This window comes from Pangasianodon hypophthalmus, chromosome 8, assembly GCF_027358585.1.
Source record: "Pangasianodon hypophthalmus isolate fPanHyp1 chromosome 8, fPanHyp1.pri, whole genome shotgun sequence".
Taxonomy (NCBI): Eukaryota; Metazoa; Chordata; class Actinopteri; order Siluriformes; family Pangasiidae; genus Pangasianodon; species Pangasianodon hypophthalmus.
In genome coordinates this window covers 24482058-24504782 of record NC_069717.1, presented here as the reverse complement: position 1 = coordinate 24504782, position 22725 = coordinate 24482058, and the positions used below count along the sequence as shown (strand labels likewise).

General features: G+C 39.1%; 1 protein-coding gene across 6 annotated transcripts in view; it reads right to left on the bottom strand.

The window, feature by feature from the left end:
- Positions 1-22725, bottom strand: part of pdlim2 (PDZ and LIM domain 2 (mystique)) — a 62214-nt gene that overhangs the window by 27278 nt on the left and 12211 nt on the right. For 5 of the 6 annotated variants that reach the window (XM_053236374.1, XM_053236375.1, XM_053236371.1 and 2 more), the window contains 5 exons: positions 18298-18429; positions 14482-14633; positions 5392-5461; positions 4181-4326; positions 1658-1727 (listed from right to left, as the gene is read on the bottom strand). In XM_053236374.1, coding sequence (XP_053092349.1) covers positions 1658-1727; positions 4181-4326; positions 5392-5461; positions 14482-14633; positions 18298-18390 — 531 coding nt within the window. In that variant the 5' untranslated portion in view covers positions 18391-18429. Of the gene's footprint in view, positions 1-1657; positions 1728-4180; positions 4327-5391; positions 5462-14481; positions 14634-18297; positions 18430-18789; positions 21994-22725 lie in introns of those variants that run through there. The other variant, XM_053236376.1, reaches the window with a different exon arrangement.

Below are 22725 nucleotides of genomic sequence, written 5' to 3'. Positions count from 1 at the left end.
CACTCCGCAGAAAGATGACTGATATACTTGACCCCTTTCTCAACTAGGCTCGTTCAGGTTGCTAGTTGAGCATCACATGTTTAACTACATGTTTATATCCTAAAGATCTTGGACAAACACACACCAGTGCAAGGGAACTGATGTCGAATCCTCCCATGACCACTCAAAAGAGCCACCATTATAAGGGTCTTACTGTTTCTGCCAAAGGATTTGGGACGTCACAGAGTTTAATAAGCCGTGTCACCGAGTGTATGTTTATCCAGTGTCCACAGCATTTGGAACATGACTGGAATGCTATCAGCCATCAAAGGGCCCTGCATGTTTTTTCCTGTTCTGTCAGCTGTCTTGAACAGACTTCTGTGGGAGTCAGGCTGATGTGGCATAACTTGCATATCTCAAAATGAATTTTCCCACAACATAATTCACTCTATTTTAACTTAAGAAACACAACATTGTCTCTCTCTCTCTCGCTCTCTGTTGTTCTTTGCTGAACATATATCCTTCTCTCTACTAGCTTGTAAATTTTACTAGCACATCATGTACTAGGGAGCTCATTAGATGTACTCAAACAACAGTTCATATTAAATGCCAATTATGCATTTTGGTGGAGCCACTAAACAGGTCAAATTCATTGTTTCCCCTGGTATAATCGTCCTCTTCCTCACAATGATCTTTTGAATTAATCTTTTCCAGCTTGCCAGTCTGATGAAATGACCTTTCCAAAGTTTACAGATGTACCACCCTGTGGAGCGGGGTACATGATAAAAGGATGAAGTTTGTATTTTTATTTTCTCAACATTCTTGGTTTCCAAAGCTCTGGCATTCATGAGGCAGCATCACAGCAAGATTATTTATGAACACTATAAAAAACTAAATCGCATGAGGTCATATGCAGATAAACAATATGCAGGAGTGGACAAATCAGTAGCCTGGGCTACTAGATTACACGTCTGGACTATTATTTTTTTATGCATAGTTGCCTGGTGGACAATTAGGCTCAGTAGGCAGTGGTCAACAGTGTTGTTTATTCTCCCATAAAGCAGCCAGAGAAAGAGAATACCCCACTTGCTATTAACTTTCTCAAAAAAGTCTTCAGTTGGTATGTTTGTTTAAACATGGTGTGACACACCTCAATCCTGTAACTATAGCTTATGTACTGCTCATTCTGAAACACCACTGCGTCATCCCTTACGTGTTTGCGTCTGTATTAAAACACTAATCTAGCTAACTAGCTTTTCATACTTTATTGCATTATGCTAGCTATTGCTTTGTAGCCTAGTTAGATTTCCTGGAAACTAAAACATGGGACTGAGCAGCATGTTAGAGCTTTCACTTACTTGGTGGGCTAGCTAATAGATTTATGATTTATTGTTCATCCCTGTCATGAACACATGAATTTGTCTTTACAAAGTGAAATTTAATCCATTTACGAACATACAATAAGGTGCCTCAGCTGCACTGAACCATCACACAAAGGTCAAGCATAAATTGACCAGTTTGGTTTGCTAAAAGCAATGAATGGATTTTGAAAACAGTCCTAAAGGGATAATTTGCATGTCCTACTTTTCTGTTCTGGCATAAGCTCTAAGGCATTAAAGTGTATTGGCTTAGCTTTAGTCCAGACTAGCACAGGTATGCAGGTGTAGTGGTGTCCTACCTGAGAAAGTGGCCTGGACAGTCTGTGACTGGTGACTTTCTCTTCAGGAGTCCAGGAAGGGAACACTGGGCTAAAAGTGAAAAGAATGACTGTTTAAAGCATGCTAATTCCTCTTAAACGAAAACTGGAGCTAAAGTGAAACAGATTGCTGGTACATAAATAAAATACTACGTTAGGTTGATTTTCAGCACAAGAAAAGAAAGTCATTTCAAGTCATTCAGGCAGAACTGTTACATGTCTAAGAAGCTTTTTCATTCAAGTCATTATAAATGTGCCATGTTATCAATTCACAGAGACTGGATTTGTGGTCCAACCTCTTAATGAGGAGAACCTACACATCCATAACATTATAAAAGTCACATGACAGCTGGTGAAACCTGGAGGTGTGTATCAGTGTGAAATTGTCGAGGTAAAGATGTTCGGATGGTAATCTAGGTAGTTAATTGGTGTCCCAGACTTTGCTGCTTTTTTCAGCTCAGACTGTTCCAACTCCAGCTGCTGGAACTGAACTATGTCTGAATTATCCATATCTTATTACATTAGCCCTAATCCCTCTGTAAATCAAATCAAACCTGTCTCTCTCTCAAGTACTAACATGTGGAATGTGCCTAAGTCCCTCTGAAGCTCAATTGACACAGTACTAATTTTAGGATACCAAAAGTAGAACTATGTGTGTGTGATGGGGAGGAAGAAACCTTGAGAGAAACCAGACTCAAACTGGAACTTCTCCTCTTCTGAGTGAGACTGGATAGAGTCTCAGTACGAGCAGATTTTGCATAAGGGATTATTTATAAAAACCAGCCAAATCTACAACTTGGTTAACCTATCTGTCTAGTCATTCATAGATTCGCTAGCAGATATGTACACAGAAATGAGAGTACTCACATGATAGTTAGCTACATTACATCCTTTCTCAGATTAATATCCAGTCAATGAAATGTTGGCCAACACAGATGCAATTTTGACTTCAAAAATTAAGAACTATTCAACTCGTCTTGGGCAAACGTGCGGTGGTTTCCTGTCGAGCCAGCATGCCGCACTTCTCAGGTGCCGGTCACCTCCGGTTAAAAATATCAGGGCACAGGTACCAAGTCAAAACTGTTAGGGGTCTTTTCAATACTGAGGGCATGGTGAGTAGTAGGGCTTTTATTTTTGGCATGAAGTATCCAAGGTCTAACACATGCAGATTAGTGCCATATGCAACCTCATTTATCTCAATTATTGTCAATAGCTGTGCACCAGCATTTGCTACCCACGGAGGGAACCTGACTGTGCAGCAACATGTTCTCACGACTGCTTCCGCTGCTGGATTCTCATTCACTAATGGCATCCTCTTTGTGACATATGCTGGCTACGCTGTTGGGGGGGTTCAGGGCGTTTTTTGGGGGCCTAGCCCCACCCCCCCAGTTGGCCCCCTTGTACCAGTCTCAAGAATAAGACTTTCAGAAACAAGCTCTTTCTACACTTTCGGGAATATAGCCAGGTTGTCCACTTTTTTTTTTGGTACACTGGTGGAAATCACAACCCAACATTATCAGTATTATTATATTTATTACTGTGTTTTTATGGTTTTTGGTCAGAATGGGAACTGGAATTCAAAAACAAGACGGTCTATAAATAATGTCAATGTGGACATAATGTGTTCTGTCAGTGGAAAGCTCATGAATAAAAAGCTCTACGCCTCTGATAAATAGCCAAAATATTATTGTGTGCATTTGAAAAAAAGCTTAATATCTGAATAGTTGGATTATGTTCTTGAAATAAATATGTAACAAGGGGTCCACAGAATAAATTTTACAGCTGAAAGAGTCCCTGGCTGCAAAAGGTTTGAGAACCGCTACATTAAAGAACACTTCAGAACTGAAAACTAGCAGTCTAGGTTTAATCATGTAATTGCATTACTGCTTTAAGAAGAATTTCAATTTCACTAGGGCTAGAATAAACATGTTTGGCATATTTAATCTCTTAACTTCATCTCTTCTTAACAGTGGCTAAAATGAACTTTAGGAAATTGAGTGCCAATCAAGATAACAGGCTCTATGTGACTAGAAGCATATTTTCCTAACTAAGGCTGCTCTGTTATTGAAACAAACGTTCTGTTTATACAGCTCAAAACTCATTGAGGTAATTACAGTTATGAAGCATTAATCATAGACATATCGGCAGCATATTTGACCAAGCAACGTGTGGCTGCGTTCCAGATTCCTGGGTTATTAATCTTACTAGGGGAGAAACTCAGAAAAAGCAAAACGTGCCAGGGTAGTAAATTAGCAGGAAACAGTTAGTAATAGACAAAGGAGCAAAAAAAAAAAAAAAAAAAAAAAAAAAAACACTGGTAACAAGACTTTCTTTGGAGGAGCTACACTTGAGACATACCTTGATTTTTGGACAAAGTTTCCCATAGTTAGTCGTTCAGAAGTTCAGTGGCTCAAGCTGACACCCATGACCACAATATCCCTCTTATTTTAATAATTCAGGTAAGTGTATGGCTATATGAATAGCAGCAGTGTGTTGTGTTTCTACCTCTTCATGGTGGGTGTGATCCTGCCCCCCTTGCGCTCAGGGCTGGAGGGTGGCTCTGGGGAGTATGGGCCTGGAGAGAAAGATGTTGGGCTGGAGATGGAGTACTCTCTGTAGTTCTGGTTCTCATCCCTCACATGCAGGGTTTCCTACAGAAGCAAAGGGATAACTGCGTCATCATAAGTGTAAGAGCCTCAAAACCCCACCCTGAATTCAATTCAAGAAAAAAACAATTCATCATGGATCTTGATGTTATCTTGATTTTGGATTTGTATAGCCTTTGATATAATGTTTACTTCTTACCACAACATAATGCATAAATTATCATTCACAAAATATGAACATTAGTGCTAACGTATTTATAGTGCTTTTCTTTCCTTCCTTGCTGCTCACCATTCTCATTCTGTTACACAGAGCACAACACCAGCTGACAATTTACAACATTATCAGCTTTCTTTCATTCTCAGGTTCCTTGGACATGCACAGTTTTGACAACACACATGGGGGGAAAAAAAAAAAAAAAAAAAAAGGTTCATCTCATATTACTACATTTCATTTGAGCTCATCCTGACAGTCTATAAGTCACAGCTCAGCAGGTAGCGATCTTCCCCCCCTTAATGAGAAACAAACCTTTTCTTGTGTTGTGCATAAATCTAATCTGAATTGACAATGATATCCCCCAGAACAAACCTCTGAGGGGCAGACGAAAAAGGTTTTTTAATCCAAGATGCATCTATCTCAGCTCTTTCATAAGGTCAGTGAATGAAAATAAGAAAAATAGTGACGTATACAGTATAACAAGTATTACTAGTACAAACCTTACCTTTAAATTAATGAAAAGAAATTAAATATCACTTTAGATTGAACTGTATATTGCAAATATTTTTATGTAGGTATACAGCCAGTGTGACTTTCAGGACAAACTCTAGGCCTTGGTTTTTCTGCCATGTGTCTACGCTCATCCACAAATTACACAACAGGCCGTCGAAATCCTGCACTTTAGACTGTTGATCACCAAACCAGCAATTTCTAAATAGCTTTTACACAAGGATGCAATCCGAGACAAAAGTTTCAATAAAACGGAATGCGGCTTGGATACGCAAGACTTCAAAACGTTTTACATGCTTGTTTTCTAAATTTAGAGTTTATTTTGGCTGTAAAAGAGATTTTGTCAAATCACAAAGGGCAACCAGCGGATCTCCCTGGACACTGACCTGGAAACGGCCCACCAGTTGCTCTGTGGAACTGATCCCGTTGGTTTGACCAGGACTCGAAGGGGCTGGCCTGTAGAGAGAAAGACAACAACAAATGTATGAGTTATGCATTCTAAAGGACACTAACATTATTAAAAATGCCTCACTATTACTGATTTTCAGTGTCATCTAACAAATCTTTCCATAACTAGCTACTGACTGACCACAAGCCCAAACAATAGGCTTCAGAGACTTTCCATGACGCTTTTCTTAAGTAACACCAGAGTGGTAACTTTTCCATCTGACCTCTTGGGCTGCAAATGACCCACAAAGAAAGTTGTATTTAATGGAATGTGGAAAAGGTAGATGAACTGAAAATAAGTGAATTGAATCAGACATGATGGAAGACAACACAGGCTTGTCTGAGCCGTCAACACAACACAGAGAGTGTGTCTGCGACTGTTTATTTGCCTTAAAATGAATTGCTGGGCTTCTACAGCACAAAAAGCCCTTTTCTATTTTCAGGGAAAGCATGCTGCACAAGGGCACGATTCAGCAGACCTGGAGCGATCTTGGTGCACCACAGATCTCCATTTATCGTTCAGAGACTGAGTGTGTTTACAGTAGATGTAGGTGATATGGCAAAAACACATCACGATACTTGCAAAAATTTTAACAACATACAGAAACATGGAAAACCCATGAAAAGTATATTTTCAACAACTAGTCATAGATTACTCAAGGAAGAGAAATAAAAGTAAAACAACTAGCACAAAAATAAATTTCAGCATCCAAGCAGCAATTTGTCTGCCGACAGTCAACTCTCAGTAAGTTAGAGAAAAAGTCTCTGCAACCAATTTTCCAGGTGATCATGGAAAACACATCTTGGATTCAATATGTGAGTATTTCCAACATAGCAGTCTAGTTTAAGAGCTTTTGAAATGTACACTTCATCAAGAACACTTCAGGCTGCCAGAGAGTGTAATGGGGGATGAGGAATGGAGGTTTCTCTCCAAATAGTGCCACTTTTAATGAGACATTTTACTGCAGCGCTCCTGAAAAAAAGTCAACCCTTGAACCTTAATCAAACCTTATAATACTCCTGACAGTTTCTCAAGCAAACACAAACTCCTCCTTCCCTCCACTGAAACGTCCACCTTCAGTGATTCTCAGGCTGATGTGGCTTGAGGTGGAGCTGTGGATGTGGAAACTGAATAACGTCACGGTCATATTCCTTGTTTTATGTTTAGCTAGATGTGATTCACTGATGGTTATGAGGGAAAAAAAATCATATCTGTACATTAGAGCATACTTAGAAATTTTTGGATTGTATAGCTAGTTTGGGTTTCTACTGATACACTTTTTGGTAGAAATTGAGAACCTTCTAGAACATGTGAGAGCATAGAGCCAGAACCATACAAAGGATGCAACATGTTAAAAATGAACGTGAGGAAAAAGCATTCTTTATCGTTTTTGGTTTTCGAAAGGTGCTGCAGAGAACTGAAAAAATAAATCCCACCACAAAAAATGTTGCCATCATGTGGATGGAACTTTGAAGTGGGAAACAACATAAATCATGGCCTGAAAAGCTCTTTATGAACCCTAAAAAAGTTCAGAACTGACCAGGCCAACTCTTGGCCATCACAAAACAATGCAGGTTATGGTGCCTCCAAGATAAGTCCATAAACTTACATAATTATTGCACTCATTATCTTCATTAGCCTTTAACCTTTGACTGTTGAACTTTAACAGATGGATGACCAGGAATGTCAGGCCAGAGAATACACTGCTCCTGCACAACAGGGAAGCACCAGAAGGAAGAGCAGCCATAAATTCAGATGTTTCTCAATGGCACCTTGCTTCAAAACTTGCTTCGTGATTTAGAGCCGGAGAACCAGCTAACGATCACCATGTGCTTGGAAATCACACATGGAATGCTCAAAAGTTTGAAAAGGTCAGGTCAGCGATGTAAGACAAATCACGCTGCCAAAATCAACCAAATACAGCCATGAGACAGATGAGCATAAACGTCTCAGAGGTCAGTCTGAATATCCTTGGTCACAGCAGACAACTCCCAGTGAATCCACACTGATTTCATATTTCTTTGGCTTCAATTGAACATGTTTCATTCAACTTTATTCTACTTCACTTTTAAAAGTCAATACTTGCCAAATTCTACAACAGACTGTGTGGTAACGTGTTCTCCATGTCAGAATATATCACAAAGATCCTCTAATGACAGACCAGTAAAAATGACTTCTGCTTGCATCAATCAGTGCAAGTGTACAGAAAATGGGCTCGCATAAACAGAAACATTCTTCAAAGTTAGCTTGAGGTAACAAAAATATTTTGTTCGGTCAGTTAGCATGTTTCTTTTACTTCCATATTTGTTTTGAATGTCTTCTGCAAGACTATTATGGAAATATAGGGTCTTCCTATTACTGGCATTTAGATGAGCCTTGTAGTAGCGGTCTGCCACTGCCACACTTCTGACATCACATTATACATTCTAAAACCTCCGCTCTCCGAATTCTTACGACCAAAGAATTCTCTGACGATGTGCGATTTCTGACAGCAAAACCGGCTGAAAATCATACAGTGTAAAGCCAGCTTTATTCATATAGTCCAGTAATGATAAAAAGATCACGTCAAACTGGTCTGTAGTCTGTCTGATATTGAAATTGGACCATTATAAAGAAATGCAGGGCTTCAAACTTCAGCTGCCCTTTTCACTTGACTCTGAGGTCGTCGGTGTTAGGATTACCATGGCCCTCTGCCGTGTGACATCATCGATCTTAGAGAGGTCTGGGGAAAATATGAAACTGAGAGCCAGCTGTGACAACAGAGATGTGAGCTAATGAGCTAATGTGTTCTTTACCATTAGACAGTAGAGCTGCAGTTATTCTTGAGAGAGAGAGAGAGTCTGGTACTTTTTGGCACTAATCGTGGCTGCGTTCACTGGAAAAGGACATTTTCACTGATGCTGCTACTGACTTAAGCATGTTTATTTGCCACTAACATTTTTTTTTTAAATAAAACTTTTAAAAATAATGCTGACTACAGTCTTCAGGATTCAGAGACTTGTGGGTAAAAAAGACATTCTTTATCGTGATATCATAGAAGAACCATTTTTTGTTTTTGAAAGGTGCTGCAGAGAACTGAAAAAAATAAATAAATCCCACCAAAAAATGTTACCATCATGTGGATGGAACTTTGAGGTGGGAAACAACAGAAAAGGTTAAATCATGGTCTAAAAAGCTCTTTGTGAACCCTAAAAAGGTTCTTCTGGGGCACCTAAAGAGTTTTTTTCTGGCACATTTATTTATAAGAGTGAAATCTGATTGAACTGCATGGTGCTGCAGATGTTCTTTTGATAAATAAATGAGGATTTCCTGTGTGGTTGGTGCATGATCACTCTAACCATCTAATCTACAAACTAATGAGTCAGCATAACACATGACGTGACATCTCCGGCTAACAAAATTATGAGCAAGTATGTTTAAATTTGTTAAACACCCCCTGACCCTACTGACTGACCTTTGGTGGTGAAGGGGAGTTCCATCACTACCAGGTAAACCTTTTAGTCTTTAAGCCTACAAAGACATGATCGGTGTGCAGGTGGGGGTTTTTGTTTCTATACAATAAAAATGTGACCAAAAGCGGACCAAAAAAAAAAAAAAGCCACCATTTACGATGATTTCTCAAGTACAAGCGCAAGTGCAAGCACCTGACCAGTCCAACTCTTACCATTGCAAAACAATGCAGGTTATGGTGCCTCCAAGGTAAGTCCATAAACTTAATAATATAATATCCATAATTATCACACTCATTATCTTCATTAGCCTTTAACCTTTGACTTCTGAACTTTAGCAGATGGATGACCAGTAATGACAGGTCATGGCCAGAGAATACACTGTTCCTGCAGAACAAGGAAGAGTCTGAGTGAGTGAGAGAGAGCGAGAGAGACTGGTACTTTCTGGCACTAACCGTGGCTACATTCACTGGAACAGGACATTTCACTGATTGTGCTTCTGACTTGACCATGTTTTTTTGTAACTAATGGATTTTTAAATAAAATTTTTAAAAATGATGCTGACTACTGTCTTCAAGATTCAGAGACTTGTGGCCAGCTAAGTGTACAAAACGCACTCAACACAACCATGTGCCAGAAACTGGGACTAGCTAGATAATCAAATGCCATGGCACATAGTTTGTCTTTAAATAACTTGCAAAAGGGTCAAAAACAGAGCATGTATAACCGATGACTCTAAAATTCCTCTGAGTAATGAAGACCACATTTATAGACAGCAAGTACACATATATTGTTGCCCCAAAGCATGTAAATGCACTGCAAAGGCATTTTAAAATTTCCTTCATACCTGCGTCTCATACGTGAACAGCGAGGGGGAACCAAGCATCTGAGAAGAGGTGAGAGCGTGAAACAGATAGAGCAGGAATGAGGGCGAGTGTTAAAAGCACATGCTCCGCATTGAAACATCAAAGCTGCAGGCTCAGAAGCAGCTGCCTCTGTGGACAGGCTCCATTAATACTCCACTTCATGGAATGGACCAGCCAGTCACTGCTTATCTGCACCATTAGAAACGGTGCTCTTTACATAGTCCAGCTGTTGAAACAGGTGGGATTAGACCACTTTTAATATGAAGTATTCAATGGCATCCATCTTTCAGGCCAAGAATTTGTACCGTTGTTGGATGCTGTTTTTGGCACTTATTGTTTCGTTGTTTAATTAATCATGTTTTGTTGGACATTATCTGACTGATGAGTGCTCACATAAAAGACCTTGGCTGAAAGCTCTTAACTTTCCACACTGGGTATGTGAGGTGATGGAAATGTCTTGTGTAGCTGAGGACAGATGTCTCAACAAAACTAAGGCCACATGAACAAGGCGGAACGTTTCAGGGAGCAAAGGTTAAAAACACACAGTGGGAAAACATGCAGTGTGAGATTTTTAAAGACTTAAATCCTTTCAAAGAATAACAGGGGCTGCATTCACAAAAAAGAGCATTTTAGACACCTATATTTTAAACGTAATAGTAATTCACAAAGCATTAGTATAGCATTAATTGCAGCTCTTAAACTTGCATAAACTTAGATGCAGTCTTCTGACACATCTTCTGGACACTAAGACTGACTCATAAAATTTTTAAATGATTGATGCTTACAATTCACGTAAAGGTTGGATTACTGCTGGACGCAAGAGTTAGGAATGTTTGACCATTTCTGGCAGAAAAATGTGATTACAAGCTGCTTGTGGAAGAAGGCAGCATGAGTGCCTTTCTGAGAGAATTCAAGGTTGCATCCCAAAAACAGCATAATGCACCCAAACAATGACACCAGCGGTGTACTGACAAACTTTCCTTTGGTAGTGCAGTTCGTGACACAGCTGAAGTGTCTAACTTTGTACATACTACATACTTAAAATGCCTTGAAGTCCACGGTATTAGAATTATTTTGAGAATAAAAACCTTATTGAGCACAAGAACGTGACTGTCACAGTTACTGACTACCAGATGAAAGCAAAACCTCAGCTGCAATGCTGTAATCTCACCATGATCAGCTTTGTAGGCTCTGAGCATCTCTGAGGCCAACAGAAGCAAACTATCCCACTACTTCTACAGTAGAAGGTAGCTAAAATACAGTGTAGAGAACAAAACTATCACTTCTGGTCATTTCCACTGTGTGTATTTTTACTTGCAGATTTGTGACATCTGTGTGTATTTTATTACATTTATCTGTGTTTTGTTCTCTAGCCTGCCAAACACTTTAGGCACGAACAGGCTGGTGTTAGCATGCTAGCTAAAACGCACACCAGAGGATAAACAGATGGATCAGATGAGTAGAGGATTCTAATGTCTTGGAGTGACTATCGAATTAAGGAAGAAGCCCTTTTCCATAGCTAAGAAATTTAAGGATTTCTCAGCAGGCTCATAAATATGGCTTTTAGAATAAACTCTAAGAAGCCAGGAACTTTTAGTGCCACTTTTGATAAGATTGTCACGTTTTTGTGGTGTGATAAAAGTGGGAACTGAACAGCTGATTGAATGGCCAAGCTGACCTTGAAAATCATGACACACATGAAGATAGAGGACTGTTGGAGAGCTGTTAGAGAACATCACACCCCTCTCATCTTCAATCAGCAGGTAGAGATGGAATTTACTGTTAATACTGTTATGCACTCGAGAAAGTAGCACTGGCAAAGCAATAGAGTCGGCCAGTCAGACTCCCACATGCACACACATACTGCACCGGAGTGCAACTGTCCACACGGTGTTGTTTCTGGACTGGATAGAGACATGAGGTCAGCACAGAAAAATCCACTTGCAGGGAGTGCATGGGTGTGTTTATACACCCTTCAGCTTTCACTTCGGATTTTATGCATTCACAGTAGATGTGTGTTTTTGTACAGATAGACAAGGAATGTGTCTGAATGAACAAATGTGTATGTGTGCATAAGGCTTTGAATACCAGGAGGAAGGCCAGTGTGTGTACTTCACATACAAGTTCAGCGTGAAAAAGGAAAACAAACAAAGCAAAGGACAGCTTCATAAAAGTGTCAAAGAACTCTAGAGGCCAGGAGGTCTCCAATTGTTCTCGTTCCTGGGCGGAGGAACAGTAGGGCAGGGGTCCCTATACACAAAATGCTGTGTATGTGCAGTGATTTGTGTTCTCATTCAAACACCATGAGGCACATTGCTGCCTGGTTCACAGGGATGCCTCACATAACTTTGCAAAAGCATGCTCAGCCTTTCCTGAAAGGTGGAACAGGCATGCCATAGGGGAGAGGCCTACAAAAACAGCGCATTGTGAGATGACTAAAGTGGGTGAAAAATAAACAAACATACAATAGGCAATACCTCAACAGTATTAGGAAAGAAAATAACAGCATAAATCAAATGTCTGAATATGGGTGTGACATGGATAGCAATCTCTAGCATTCAGTCATATGCTAATCAATTATATATGTTAAGGTGGGAATTTTAGTCATTTTGACAGATTAATAACAGACAAAACTGCTTCATATGCATATTCTGATGTTATTTTATTTCCAGATCTGCCAACCTTTATGCATTTTGCATAAGAGCTCCTCAGTTTAACACTGGAGTATGAGTTATCATGCCAAAATATGCCAAAATAGCAGTCTTTTTCTCCCCAATAAAATGGGCGATGAGCCAAATGACCTATGAATCTGAAATTATTTGAGCAGGTGTTTTGAACTCTACAATATTAACTAACACTACCCGGAAGCCCTGCCCCCTTTCCCCAATCTCACATGCTTTTGACTGAACTCATGAGGTGCTCTCGCTTTCTGTCATGGCAAACAAATTTTGTTGTGTTCATTAATGTAAAATAAAATTCATCAATGTATGTCCAACTTGGCTAACATTACACAAGAATATATTTAACATTAGTTATATATTTTTATTAAATTTGCCAGAAAATGGCCACAAACAGCACTTTCAGCTGTTGGCTAAAAGAGAATTTTGACCTAAAACAAGCAGATAAACAGAGAAATGACGGCCATGCAGACATTAGGCAAACAATTTGCAAAAGAATTATATAGAAAATGTACTGTTTTTAACTGTTTACTGCGGATTAGTTCTCGACTGACAATATTATTAAATTGTCCCCTACTCTCCTTAAACCTGAACTGGTGGAACTTCTTATGGTATTGGTTCCTGACAATAAAATTTTTTAGCAGGGAAAGAAACATTATTGCACATGCCTAGTTGACATCTTTTGGGCAGAATGAACATGCACATAGTACAACACCTACAACAGGAAGACAAAGCCTAAAGTCAAAAAGAAGAAGGACAAGAGAAACATCTGGAAATTGGGAAATGAAAGAATGAAATTCTTGACCAAGTCGGTCAGTTCAAGATGCCAGAACATCAGCATAACACTCAGAGCATGCAGAATTAAGTATGGAGAAGATGCAGATGATAAACTCAAGTGTTCCAATAAACTGCACACTGAAGGCTGCGTGTTTGAATGATGAAAAGCCTGAACAATGTTCTGTATGCGCTGCGAAAGAAAAAGTTATTCGAAGCTTTGTTTTGACTCAATGTGTGTTTAAATGGCAAGTGATGCACTGAACTAGTTGCATACCTAAACAGCAACTTTGCACTGCATAATTCTCCCTTTACACTTTTATTTTTCCCCTTCAATTTTCCCAGTTTCCACACATCATTGCACATTTTTGTGGCCATAGCTAATAAGCCCTTGCTACAGCCTTGGCATCAAATAAAGGCTCCAGTGCTCCTGCCTCTGACTTTTAAACAATTGTCATCTGTAAAGTCTCTAAATAATAAGTTCCAACCCTATGCCAATGTGACCAGTGAGACTCAGTTTCAGGAATGTTGATTCGGATCAATGTTCGGGCTTGACCTGGGTAAGGTGTGACTGTTATTGGCAACATGACCACATTTTTGTAATTAAAAACACACATCTGTATTTGGGAACATTCTTTAAAACACTGCCCAATCTCACAAAATTTTAAATGATTAGGTATGTTAATGATCTTGAATAGTTGGAAAATAAGACTAAAGCTGCAAAATTTTAAATAGCATGGCCATGTCTTATGTGATCGATCATTGCTGTCACTTGTGAGTACTTGACTAGGCATGATCATCCTAGTAATAGTGTATAATGGAACACAACTGATGCAAATAAGCGGGGAAGGAAATGTACAGAGAACAATAAAAGAGCTCTAGAGCAAATTTAGAGGTAGACTGCACAAAAACAAAGGCAGAGGAAGAAAACAAAACAAGCGAGAGCAGATGAAACAGCGAGAGAAAGAGAGAGACGGAGGAAAACAGAGATTGTGAAGTGTAGCAGACTTTTTGAAAACATTCCTGTTTTAGGTACTGCATCTACACTTTCAATCTCTGCATGTTCAACTGTCTATCAGACTGAAGCAAAAATGTAGTACGTAATAGGCATGACCTGGATAGGTGTGTCATTTAATGCCAACATGATCACACTGTTTTTAGAAACATTCTTTAAAATGCTCATGAATTCATTAGCATTCATGCAATTCCAACTGTTTCTTATAGCTCTTGGTTGTGCATGTATTGCGGCATTGTGTGTTACCTCTCGACTAGCAGCTGCAGTTGTGTTTTGGAGCTCTTGATTTTGTTTTGCGCCTCTACGTTCAGCATGTCACCAGTATTTTCTCCGTTTATTTCCATGATTACGTCACCAGGTTGAAGAGAGGCCTTCTCAGCTTTACTGCCGGGGTTCACCTGAAGAGAAACACATCGAACCACTCAAAACACAAACCACACAAAAGTCAGTCTTGTTACTACCAAAGAAAACCAAACGAGGCAAAAGGGGATAAATCAGCAGCTCAGGACATACAGACTGTTTGTCCTGCACACAAGCGACACAGTCGGCTGCTGATGGTGATCACGAGAATCTCTTTTTCTCTTGGCAATCAACCTATAAGCTAAATTATCAGATAATTTTGAACATAACACCAGTTGGTTCATGTATTTTCTGGGAAAACATGACACTGTAAGTGTAGCTATGTGATTCTCGGCACCTTGTGACTGCTAAGAACTAACAGAACTAATATAATTAGTTGGATTAATTATTAGGGCTTTTAATCTCCATCTTTCAGACACATATCTCGATATGCATTACACAATAAAATAAACAATACCGTTAAACAAATAATGATTTGATACACTTCAATTCACTACTGATCTGATACTCGGTACGATTACGATACGATTCGATTCAGTAAGATTCACTGGAGTTAAACTGATCATGTACTGATGTATGGTAGTTTTAACACTGTAAAGAACAACAATTGTAAAACATTTCTTCACTGTCCTTATTTTATCTAAGAATTGGATCTACATTAATTATGTTTTCTCATGGAGATGTACGTTTCACTAAAATGTTCACATGGCATTGTGTATCTCCTGTCCATTTTAACTCATCTGTCTGAATCCAGCATTTTCTCCAACACTATAGGGGTGCATGTCCTTGCAAATGAAGAAATCAATTGCTTTGGCTAGCACCTTCAACCCGCAATGAGTGTGGGATACCAAGATCTAAAAGATAAAGCTAGTGCTAGCATTTTCTACTGCATGTTTATTTGCAGGCTTCCCTTTTGGTTAACATCACCCTAATGCCTCCTTCCTAGTGTGCGTTTGTTTGCACAAGGCTTGCGGTTCTGCCAGTGTATTTTATGACAGTGTTGCAAGCTTCTATTGAATTTGAAGTTGTTCAAAAAGAATGACACCCTCTCTCTCATTCGCACATAGCATTAAAAATGAGAACACAGATAGCAAACCTAATGTAAATTAAGTACCTTCCTATGTTACGCATTGCATATAAGTGCAATGAACCTGTTGGCTAGAGAAAAGCCACAGCCCTCAGTCACTGTGGCATACTAACAAACACGCTTCAGTGCTACATGATGTTAAATAGAATTGGCTAATGTGTTTGATCCTTAGTCAGTATTCTCTCAATGCTGATTCAGCATGTTCAGCTGTTCTACTACTATAATCTCTGTTACTGTGACCTCTTACACAGTGCCCTATTAGGGATAAGGCTAGTTTATTAAAAAAAAAAATAATAATAAAATAAAGTTAACACTGTTGTCAGATCCTAGCCTGTACTGCGTGATGCCACGGTCTCCTTTGATGAAGACAGCGCAACATAGCAGGTTGTGTGTTCGAACCCCCAGGGCATCCCAAAGAAGCAGCCTCTACAGAAAACTATAACAAGCTCTTACTTGAGTTAAAAAAGCTCAAGTCCCACAAGATCAGAGCGGCTGCTAAACGACAGAGTGTAATGAGATGCAGGCGCGCGCACACACACACACAGGCACTCACACACATACACACACTATCCGAAACAAACAAGACAATGACGTCTTAAGAACAAACCCAACAAAAGCTGCTCCACTGAGACTCGAGCGCCAGTCAGACTCCACTAGTCAATAAGGGTTTCAACCCCATTACAAGAGGAAACCACATGCGCGCGCGCGCACACACACACACACACACACACCCACACACCACCCAAAAGCCTCCAGAAACAAAATGGCAGAGTGCTCCAAATGCCAACTAAAGTTGTTTTTCTCCGTGTGTATTGAGAGCAGGGGGGTAAAGGTGCCATGTCATTGGGCACTCAAGTGGTAATTAACGGTCACCACAGAGACAGACAATACAGCGTGCCTCGTCCCATCATTCCACGCCTCATTTCACATAGACTAAAGATGCACCCTCTTTCATTACCTATATAAGTTACACAAAAAGAAAGAGAGATGATGAAATCTCTTTAGAGTCTCATATACTGTATGTAAGCTAAAGAAATGCCACACTGGAGAGAGGGAACAGTGGGAGGCAATTCAGACGTGTACCCATGCCAACGCCTTGCCACTTCAGTGATCCTGGTTTCACTCTGCAGTCCCTGCGGGAAACGGTGCAGAAGCACACATGAGGCTCCAGCCATGCAGTTCACTTCTACATCACATGCTCAGCCGTGATGTTCCAAACCCTTCCATAATATTTACAACCAAATTTGACATCACTGCATGTGAATCACGCAGCTCCCCCTCTCACGTGACTGCTCATATCGTGACACCAGGCTGCAGGAGCATGCTGGTACTGGCCTGTTGGCGTCCAAGAATGTTGGTGGTGGTTACACAGAGAAAAAAACATTAAGTGTTTGAAGTTAATGTGGATTGCAACAATAAGAAAGGCAGCAGCACCGCAAGTTGTAAAGGCTGTTTTTGTCCTCTGGTTGAAGTGTTGTTTTGAATAGTCGATCTTAAAAATTCAAACTGTAATATTCTCAAATAACAGAAATACGACTCTACAACTAAAATCACCAAACTCATCTACATGATATAAACGTGGTATAAGCCAATCTCTGATCCAGTCCTTAAGGCAAAAATTGTTGCAACCTACTTAGTGACTTCTTTTAACTGACTAAGGGAATACCTTTTGGAAGAACAGAGTTTATTCCTCCAGTACATTTCCAGAGACATGCAAAATTGTTGCCAAGGCTCACTGAAGCTGTTCTGCCAATTTGTGGTGGACCAACACCTTATGTTGTTTTTCCATTTAATTTGTCCATCTTGATGGAAATGCAAGTTTAAAGCCGTTCTCACATGTGGCAAATCTGGCTTGCATATTTTGCAATAGATTGGCTTTGTTCATCAGCCAGATGGAGGGCGCAAAATCATCTGATCCCAATCTGTAGCTGATCAATCCCTCCATCCCTATTATATAACACTGATGTTCAGAAGAAAAATATATGTATAAACACATTACTGCATAATACCTGGGGAAAACATGGGCATGACAATGCACTTAGACACACAACCATTTATTACTTTAATGTTCCTAATATTAGTCATTTGCAATGATTTGCAACGTGTTGGTGTTTTCATTCATGTCCAGCTTGAATTTTCCAGCGTGGGTTACGAACCCAAGAATATAGTGACCTGTTAGATCATATGATCTTCTTTTTAAAGTATACAAAGGATCATGGGTAAAAATGACAGTAGTGTTGCATCAGCTTTCATTGTGCCAGCTTCCACCCCAGTGTTAGTTTTCCATTAGACATTGTTTCCTCGGTACAGTACAGCTAGCTGTTGTGTGGCAAAACCAGGATATCCTTACTTGCCTGTTTAAAGACAACGCTCAACTCACGTCCTCCCCTCCTAGAAGTAGACTTTACAATAGAGCTTTGGAAAAATATATCTTGTAAGAGGGAAAAAAAAAACAAAAAAAAACAATAGCTTGACCATTAGAAAGGCATTTTCCTCTTTCTGTAATCAAGGGGCTTCCTCTACAGCTAGCCTGCTAGACAGACAGGAAACATGAGCATGAGAGTCTGGCTATTATTTCATGAGCTTGTTTTAGGATTAACAGGTGAAAACATTACCTTGGAGACTGTAATGGCCTTCTTAAAGTCCCTCCCACCAGATATTCTGAAGCCCCAGGGAGATGGGCCAGTCAGGTTCACTGTGAAAGCCATGATGAGACCGCAGGACGCTGTGCACCACCTTACGGAGCCCTGTAGTCAAAACATCAGAGAGAGGTAACAATGATTAGCGCTTCAGTTAATGACAAAGAGCCACAGTTAATGTTCATATCAAACATCGGAATGGGGGGGGGGGATGTGTGCTCAGTGACTTTGTCCTTGGCATCGTTGCTGGTGTCAGATGGGCTGGTTTGAGTATTCCAGAAACTGCTGATCTCTTGAGATTTTCACACACAACAGTCTCATGAGTTTACACAGAATGGTGTGGGGAGAAAAAACAAAAAAAAAAAACAAACGTGTGACTGATTCAAGCTGACAGGAAGGCTACAGTAACACAAATAACCACTCTTTACAACCGTGGTGAGCAGAAAAGCATCAAAGAATACGACAAACCTAGAGGCGGTTAGGCTACAACGGCAGAAGACCACATCTGGTTCCACTCCTGTCAGCCTAGAACAGGAATCTGAAGCTACAGTGGGCACAGACTCCACAAGAACAGAAAGGGAATCACAAGTGCAGATGTGCACAAGTGTTCTTAATCTTTTTTTTCATCTGTCATCATTTAAAACATTGCTCATCTCTGACACACAACCTCCCAACTTGGAAAAAGCCACACCAAACCTAACCAGAAGAAGAGCGGTTACTCTCACTGTGCATCAGTCAGGGTGGTCTGCTTTTAGCTACAATGGTGCCTTATCATCTCCAATTTGCACTGAATCCTATTCTTTTCAGAGAAACCGCAGTGTAACCATCACTATAGTATATCATGCTAGCTCCTGAGGAAAATAAATGGCTGTAGAAAGTGCGGTAAAAGGAAGAGAAGAGATATTTCAGGAACTGGCACATCTTTTCATACTCTACCAAGATCAATTAGGCAATAATAACGAATCAACAAATACATAAACTAGACTGGGATAGAGAGAAACAGGGGTGAAAACATTGCTGGCAAGAAAATCCTAGCAGCCAGAGACAGAAAAAAACCCAGAAATTTACCACAAAAACCCTAGTGTAGGTCAGTGGATGAGACAGCTCATTTTTTTGTTGTGTGCCAAGCAACAGCAAGAGAACAGCGAGGCAAAATACTTTGGTGTGACCACTACTTAATAATAAGCAGTTTCTCCTTTTTTTTTTTGGAAAAAAAAAAAACTGACAAGACACAACAGTCCTGTCTACTTGGTTTTTAGGCTTGTTAATTCACAGGTCAAAGTTCACCTAGATACATTCATCTTAGGGTTGGGCGATATTGCAAAAAAAATAAAAATCTCGATTTTTTTTCAACTTTATGAACGATTCTCGATTACGATTTTTTTTTTGTTCTTACATAATGCAATTGAAAAAAAATCAATTTATAAAGATTTTTATTTATTAAAATGGACTTTAGAAAAATAGTAACAGCACCATCTATAGCAAATAGTGCAAACAATGGTTCTTTTAAACAAAAGATATTTTTTAAAAAATAAAATTGCTACAGTACACTTCGTGAACCCTTCTTTCTCGACAGAGTAAATGGGGACCATGTCTTTCGTGACATGAAATGCCACCGCAACTGAGAAGTCACCTTGGGGTGGTATTCTCAAATCTGAGTTCCTTCCTCATTTACGAAGTGACGTCAAATCATCATGGCTCCACACAGCATCAGAAAAAGAAAGTAAAGCTTCAAGTATTACAAGTATTAGCTTTAAATTAATCAAAATACAGACATATTTGTTTGTTAAATCTAAAACACTGACTACACAGTTCGCTGTTTGAGAAAGAAAAATCACTTAACTGAGTTAGCTGCCCAGCTTATTACTAACAAAAAACAAATAAGGGGGCGTCCATTTTCCCACTTCGCCTGTCAAACGTGCCTAGGTTGAAAATGACGTAATTCTGACTGGTGAACTTCTGCTTAGGATGTAATACAGCATTATATTTTACATGAACATCAAACCTGTACAAATTCCATATCTCTGAAGTGATATTTGAAGCTTTTGCTATGAGCTCAGTCCTCTGTGAAGTGCTGCCTGTTTATGTTGGGTTTTTTTTGTTTGTTTGTTTGTTTTAAATCTAGGCTGTGTTTTTCCTTCGTATTGGTTTAAATTTTTAAAAAGCATTTACGGATGTTTTAATTAAAAATGTACATATGCATATAAATAAACGTATAATCTCTATTAGAACATTTTCAAAATTGCGTTAAAACATTAATTCGAATTAAACAAATTAATCATGAAAAATCGCCCAGCACTAATTCATCCCTCATCCTTTTATCTTCAGTGAAATAGCTTTTCTGTCGGGTGAATTTTATTTTAAAAAAGCAGAAAAGTTTAGTTTTCAGGTGTCTCCTGTATCGCTGTAGCAAGGGATCAAAAATTGTAAACACTACAGCTAAACCACAGATGTCGGCACCTCTGGAGAATGTCAAATTTTAGTATTTCACCGTACATCAATACCGTCAGCAAGACATGGTCCATTTTCTCTATATTAAAACAATTATTCAAAATAACACAACACAACATGAAGTACGGCTGCTCCTGATTTCTAATCTCATATAATGCATTACATTCCCTAAATTGTTCATGACAAACTGACAACCTTAAATGTGAATGCGGTTCAAAACTTCAACCCTCAGTTCAACTTCTTGACATTACTTGCATTATTCACTTCTCTGGTGAATAATATTATGACTGCTGTTACAAAAGCACAATTACGAAGGAGTGTTTCTAATAAGAAACTATGGTGCGCTGCCATGTTTTTGTTGTTCTTCCTCCATTATTTCCACTGTGTGCGTCCAACACTTCCACCACAATCCACCCAAAGCATTCCATGCGAAAGCAAAATAACAGCCTTTCAACCAGGCACAACTCATTTTAGAGGGAAAAAACTATTTCCAAAATGTTTCGGCTGTGTAAGTCAGTCGTTATAAAGGACCGGATACGATGCATTAACGTCAATCCATTTAATCCTGTTACATAATGCTTTTTAAACAGACATGCCAACTTCGATTAAAAATAAAAACATAACTGATGTTTTACTATAACAAAGGCTAACTCTTGCTCTTACCAACATTTTTTTGACACTCGAGAACCCTGCCAACAAGGTCAAACCACTGCTGATAACCTACTCAACCACTGGTGTCAACAATCCATAATTTATCTCTAAAAAAATCAAAGGACAAACTTGCACCTTAAATCACGTATCAGACAAAAAAGGTCAATTATAACAGCCACACGCTAAGACAGTAATCTTCGAATTTGACAGGACTGACGTTTTTGCTTGTACTGTCCTTGATTAGCCAAGACTATTGACAGTATTATGAAATACTTTTAAGTGATAAGCATTTCCTTGATTCAGTCAACTTCTCTCTAATTCACCCTGAGGTACAGATTCTTCGTCATATTCCCGGTTAAAAAAAATACATCCATTCATAAGCATTTACAGAAGCATTTTATGTCTCAAACCCCAGAGAAACACAAATAAACCCAAAAGTGGTTGATCTGTCTTTCAAATAACCACGCACAGCAAGCTAAAACAACGTTTAGTACTCAAGCTTAAAATATCAATACCTTACAAAAAAGAGTAGTCAGCAAGCAAACACCATGGTGTTTGATTTTATTATCTCAAAGACAAGATGCTTACTATAGCTGTAATGAAATGTATTCTCACATTTTCCCTGTCAGTGGTTTGCTTCTTTCTCTGAAATGTTGGGAAGTCAGTATTTCACAATGTTTACTTGTCCATAGTGTATGATGGATGTGGAGTCAGAGATGTGTCAAGATGTTTACATAATGGAAAATATGGGAGTGAACGTAAGTTTTTTTTTAAAATAAAATACTAATCCATCACTTAAAAAAAAAAAAATGCATAGAATGAAAAATAACTGGAGAACAAGAAGAGCTTAATTTGTAAAACATCAGGCATCAGAACATCACGGGAGAGGTGATCCAGCAGGTGCACAGTGAGAGAAAAGTGTAATACAGCAGTGTTGAATGCGGTCATATGCACATGGACAGTAGTGTAGGTATGATGACCATCATGGTACAATGAAGGATTGCAGCCATATCATTTAAGTGCTGCTGTGGGAGGACTATGGGAGTCAAGTGAGCATTACGCTTCGCAACTTCATGACAAACATTTTGCTCTGCTCGTAAATACATTATGCAATTTAAACACCATAACACGATATAGCAACATGAATACCAATATCAACCTCAATTACAAAAAAAAAAAAAAAAAAAAAGACATTCTTTATTCGAATTATTTCAATGCTCTCATAACTTACAATCTCCTCCTGAAATTCGTGATTTGTTTTTGCTTGTCTGTGACTGTTCGGTCTCCTTTAGAATTCTAAAA